The sequence below is a fragment of the Vipera ursinii genome (assembly GCF_947247035.1).
Source record: "Vipera ursinii genome assembly, chromosome: 4".
In the NCBI taxonomy this organism is placed as follows: domain Eukaryota; kingdom Metazoa; phylum Chordata; class Lepidosauria; order Squamata; family Viperidae; genus Vipera; species Vipera ursinii.
The window spans coordinates 5,113,163-5,118,807 of NC_139514.1; the positions used below are offsets into that span (position 1 = coordinate 5,113,163).

General features: G+C 43.5%; 1 protein-coding gene across 1 annotated transcript in view; it reads right to left on the reverse strand.

The window, feature by feature from the left end:
* Positions 1 to 3,652: 3,652 nt before the first annotated feature.
* Positions 3,653 to 5,645, reverse strand: part of TENM4 (teneurin transmembrane protein 4) — a 355,279-nt gene continuing 353,286 nt past the window's right edge. Inside the window, exon 29 of the mRNA XM_083362529.1 lies at positions 3,653 to 4,619. Coding sequence (XP_083218655.1) covers positions 3,861 to 4,619 — 759 coding nt within the window. The 3' untranslated portion in view covers positions 3,653 to 3,860. The remainder of the gene's footprint in view (positions 4,620 to 5,645) is intronic.

The window sequence follows — 5,645 nt, forward strand, 5'->3', positions numbered from 1 at the left end:
GATCAGTGGGTGTCCGTCACCTATATATTTACCTCGAATAATGCTCGTATTTTGTTACACACTTATCCTGCTGTCAGCATTTACATCTGATAAAATCAAGCATCTCCCGTCACAACTATTAACAAAATGTGGGGTTTCTAAGAATAGAATAGAATAGAATAGAATAGAATAGAATAGAATAGAATAGAATAGAATAGAATAGAAAGAAATAGGAAAGAATAGAATAGAATAGAATAGAATAAGAATAGAAATAGGAAAGAATAGAATAGAATAGAATAGAATAGAATAGAATAGAATAGAATAGAATAGAATAGAATAGAATTGGAAGGGACCTTAGAGGTCATTTAGTCCAACCCCCTGCTCAGGCAGGAAAGCCTGTACCATTTCAGATGTATGATTATCCAATCTAGGTCCTCCTGCTGCTTTGGATTTTAATTCTCCAATTCTCAACCAATAGCCATGTTGGTTGAAATGTTAAATGTACCTGGAAACAATCGACAAACACTCTAGTTTCCTATATGTGGGTAAAGAGAATGTTTTTCCATTCCAAAAACGTCATTTTTAGAAGGGATAACAAGAAGTCACAGAGCAATGGTTTGATTTTGGCCTCAAGAAAAACTAATCAAAAAGCCATTCGGGGTTAAGGTTTCTTCTTGTCGTACTCAAAACACAAATTCTTTGAATCAGCCCCCAAACCTGGATTGATAACACCCTCCTTTAGCGTCAGGAAGAACACGCTTCTTTCCATTTTTATGAATTTTCATTTAAATACAGTTCACCTCGATACCCCTATCAGGAAATCAGCTTTTTTTAAAAAATAAAAGCAGCTCTGGATAGATTTTGATCTCTCTATATGGAGTCTCACGGTTCTACTCAGAAAGCTTTAGGTATCAACGGGGGTTTATACGTGAAAAACAATGTAAAAGGATGAAGTTGAGAGGAAAGATCTGTTTAACATTTCTGCCATGCCTGCCCGTCAGCTCACCCACTGACATCAATTTTCAGATGTTTCTATTTTGCTGGCGCTATCTCAACCAACGTCTTTGGAATCTCTTATGTTGGATGAGAATAATTCATACACAAAAGCAACGGATCCAGGCACATATGGGTAACACTATTTCCAGCAGTCCTGGGACTAGACATGACTTGCATCAGCCGTGAATTTCTTTACAAAGAGTAGTAAATCCATTCCCCTTTTGAAACTATAGTACAGAATGCAGCTGGGCGCATGATCCTATCGTACTCTAAGCTAAGATGTTCTTGGTTCCTAATGCCCTAAATTTAACCCTGGTTTTGCTTTTCACAAGATGCCTTTGGAGATTCTCAATTGTCCAGATCGTGGCTGTCCCAAAGGTTGTTTCCCCCACCCCCCTCCAAAAGGCACGTGGCCTTCCTTGTTTTTTTTTTCTTTAGGACTTTTTTTACAAGATGCTATTAAATCAACAAAAGGACTTCCTCCAAATTGTAGGTTCACTCCTAAAAGCTAGAATAGAGAAAAACTGATTTGTGTAGTTGCAAATTCAATCCACGTGGGACCGGATCGATCGATCAAATTCATCCAAGCCAAATTGTCCTGAAGGGGCTTTTTTTTTTTCTCCCAAGAGGCAACTGGACTGTCTTTGTTTTCCTGGAAGACGTTTCACTTCTCATCCAAGAAGCTTCTTCAGTTCTGGCTGAACGGTGGAGGATAGAAGCAGTGGTGAGATTCAAATCGGTGAACCACCGCTTCTCTGTGTGGATGCCGCTTCCGGAAGTCCGTTCTGGGCCTGGGCAACAAAAAATTAGCTACCGATTCTGCCACACTGGTGCGAACCGGCTGAATCCCACCACTGGATAGAAAGATGTATATTCCTTGCAGTCATCTGGTCATTAGTATTCCCTCTGAGAGTCACTAAGGCCGCTCGGAGGTTTATCTGTACCCTCAGGGTCACCTGAACGGTGCAAATGGGTGTGGAGCCTTCTTGGAACTGCTGAAAGGACTGTGTTGTAAACAGGAGGTAGGTGGAGTTGTAGCCCTCCGCCTCTGATTTCAAGGCAAAGCAAAGGAAGTCCAGCTGCCTCTTGAAAAAGCATCTTTGGGGACAATCACAATCTGGATGACTGAGAATCTCCACAGACTTCCAGGCCAAATGTTTTGGCCTGATCTTAGTTTGGGAACAGGTAGGAGAAGATTGTTCAATACGTTGTCTATTTCCGTACACCCCATCTGCCACCAACCTTAAACTTCTAAAAGTCATCCCAGCGCTAGAGAAAAACCATTTTGGTAGAAGCGGCCCATGGAGAAGCAATTAAGCATCTTTTCATCTACTGATGCTTCCTTAAAGTAAAAAAAAGAATATATATATATATATATATGGATGTTTGGTCATTCGGGTTTTTCCCCGCGTAGAACTAAAGGTGTAGGAGCAACGTTTCAACGTTGCTCCTACACCTTTAGTTCTACGCGGGGAAAAAACCCGAATGACCAAACATCCACATACAAACACCCGCGAAAACCTCAGAAAACAAATATATATATATATATATATATATATATATATATATATATATATATATACACACACATATATATATGTACATATATGTATATGTATGTATATATATATGTGTGTATATATGTATATGTGTATGTATATATGTGTGTGTGTGTGTATATATATATATATATATATATATATATATATATATATATATATATATATATATATAAATTAAGGATGACCCTACTCTAGACAAATCCACCATTAGCAGAGAAGAGGTTGTATCCTCAAAAGTTAAAGACACTTCACTTGGTATACAGAAATACTATATATTTAAGGAGGGTTTTACTGTTGACAAATATACATCATTGGTGCTTCCCATCTAACAGTATGTGCAACAAAGGTAGTGAGAATGTGGTTTTCCCCGCCCCACCACCCCGGTCGGATAGCTGCTGGGGGTGTGTGTGTTTCCAAATGAAAAAAAAAGATGCATCCTCTGTCACACAACAGCAGAAAAACAAACCGGTGAACAAAATAGCCTATCGTAATAAAAAAGACCCATTTTTTAAAAAAAAAAAATTTAAAAAAGAGAAAGATTTTTTGAGTTCACAAGTCTTTAAGATTGCAGCGGTTTGGCCTCCTTCAGCAAATAACCCCACAAGGCAGGTTATCCAGAAAGAATGGGAAATGTAAAAATGACACCCCTCCCCCAAGTTCTTGTTTTGAGGCTCACAAAATGTTTGAAGGGGATCCAGTTTTCATTTTCTTTGCAGGACGCTGCAGGAAATTGTGAATTTTTCTCCTCCGCGAGGCCTTCTTCCTGTGCCCGTTCCTCATAAATCCTCTTTTTCCCCCCCTCCAACCCCATTAGGAAAGGTTAACCAAACCTAATGCAGAGGCTCTTTCCCCCCCCCCTTTAAAAAATAGAAACACAACAAAAGAAAACCAACAAAGAGAAACTAGGGATTTAAACAAACCCCTCCTCGACCTGTGCAATGCCCTTGCACGAAAGGCCTCGCACCATGGCGAAATGACACTTCCAAGTGAGAAGACGGGGAACAGCAGAGAAGGGGAAGAATGAAAAACAGCCAACGGCGAGAGAGAGAGAGAGAGAGAGAGAGAGAGAGAGAGAGAGAGAGAGAGAGAGAGAGAGAGAGAGAGGGAGAGAGAGAGAGAAGGAAAAAAAATCTAACGTAAAAGATGTTGCCTGAGCTATGGTGCCACCATGTTCTTCCTCCACCTTGCCTGTTTTCCGTAAAGTCCTTTGCGTGTTTTGTCTTTTTGTTTAGAAAAGAAAAAAAGAAAGAAAGAAAGGCTCAAGTACGACGCAGTCTCAAACAGCTGTCTTTGGCAAGAAGTCAATGCTATCACCCCTCTCTGTCACCTTCTGCCCATCTCGCTCTGTCGCATAAAATGGATATTGTTTGCGCTGTCCGACAGTTCTGGGTATTGTTCGGCGGAAATGACGAAGTAGCCGTCGTAGCCCTGAACGAGTCCCGTGTTCAGCAGTTGCTGCTTCTCCCCCTCTGTCCACGACCGGCTACCCTCCTCCCCATCCTGCAGTCTCTGTTGCTCCTGCGCCCACGCGTGGCTCACGGCCCGTTGCCTGGCCAATTCCAGCACGCGGGTCTTCTCCTCGTCCAAACTGGTCCCGTATCGGGTGTTGAGGCACAAGGCTCCGTACTGGAGCGAGATGTCCGTGTAGCGTCTAGTCCTCCCGTTGAGCACGGTGTTGATTTGGGAGACGGTGACGTTGACCCCGTTCTCCAAGGTTCGCCTTCCGCCGCTGAGGCCCAGGATAGACAAGTCGCCGTCCGATGGCCCTGGTTTGACGAAGTAGTGGGTGTCCGTGCCGTCGACGGTGAAGTGCAAGTTCTCCAGGTAATATGCATTGTGGAGGATGGCGGCGACTCTCCGCCCGTCCTCGTTCGCGGTGCTGATGATATCGGTGGCCACCCGGCCGTCTTTCATGGCAAACTTGACCCCCTTGCCAATGATGGAGTCTCCCGAGGCAAAATGGCGGTGCTCCTTGACTTCCTGGCATCCGGCGATGCTCGATGTGTAGATCTGTTCGAAGCTCTCCAACGTGACGAAAGCCTTCAGCTGCTTCTGCACTTCGCACTGCACCCCTAAGATCGACTGCAGAGGGGCAGGGAGAGAAGATTGAAAAGAGAGGGACTCGCGTTAGATGCAAGACGGAGGCACGAAACTCTCCACAGGTAGTCCTCAACTCACGACCGTAGCTGAGCCGGGAATTATGGCTGTGTCTGCCATTAAGCAGGTCGCTACATGATCGGGCCTGATTTTGTTATCTTTTTGCGGTGGTAGTTAAAATGAACATGGCAGTTTTTTAAATTATAGAATAGAGCCGGAAGGGACCTTGGAGGTCTCCTAGTCCAGCCCCCCCCCCCCCCGCTTAAGCAGGAGAATCTATATCATCTCAGACAGGTGATTGTCTGGTCTCTTTTTAAAGAGCTCCGGTGATGGAGCGCCCACGATTTCTGGTGGCAAGCTGTTCCACTGATTGACCTCACTGTCAGGAAGTTAAGTGGGCCCATTATACAAGCTAGTCCTTGACTTACAAACATTCATTTAGTGACCTTTCAAAGGTACAGCGGCACTGAAAAATATTACTTGTGACTGTTTTTCACGCTTACGACCATTACAGCATCCCTATGGTCACAGGATCAAAATTCAGATGCTTGACAACTGGCTCATATTTACGACGGTTGTCGCATCCCGGGGTTGTGTGATTGCCTTTTGTCACCTTCTGACAAGCAAAGTCAATGGGGAAGCCTGCTTTGCTTAACCACTATGGCAAGAAAGGTCGTAGAACGAGGCAAAACTCACTTAAGAACTATCTTGCTTAGATGACCATAAAGCCTTCACAAATTACTTATAGGTCGTCCCTGACTTACAACCATTTCTTCAGTGACTATTCAAAGTAAAAAAAAAGCCCTAAAAATGACTTACGACCAGTCCTCACACTTACAACCACCATAGCATTCTCACAGACATGTGATTGAAATTTGGCAATCGGCATGTATTTACGATGGTCCCGGGGTCATGTGATCGCCATTTTGCGACCTTCCCAGCCAGCTTCCGACCAACAGGGTCAATAGGGGGAAGCCCGATTCATTTAATGACCCCGTGATTCACTTAACA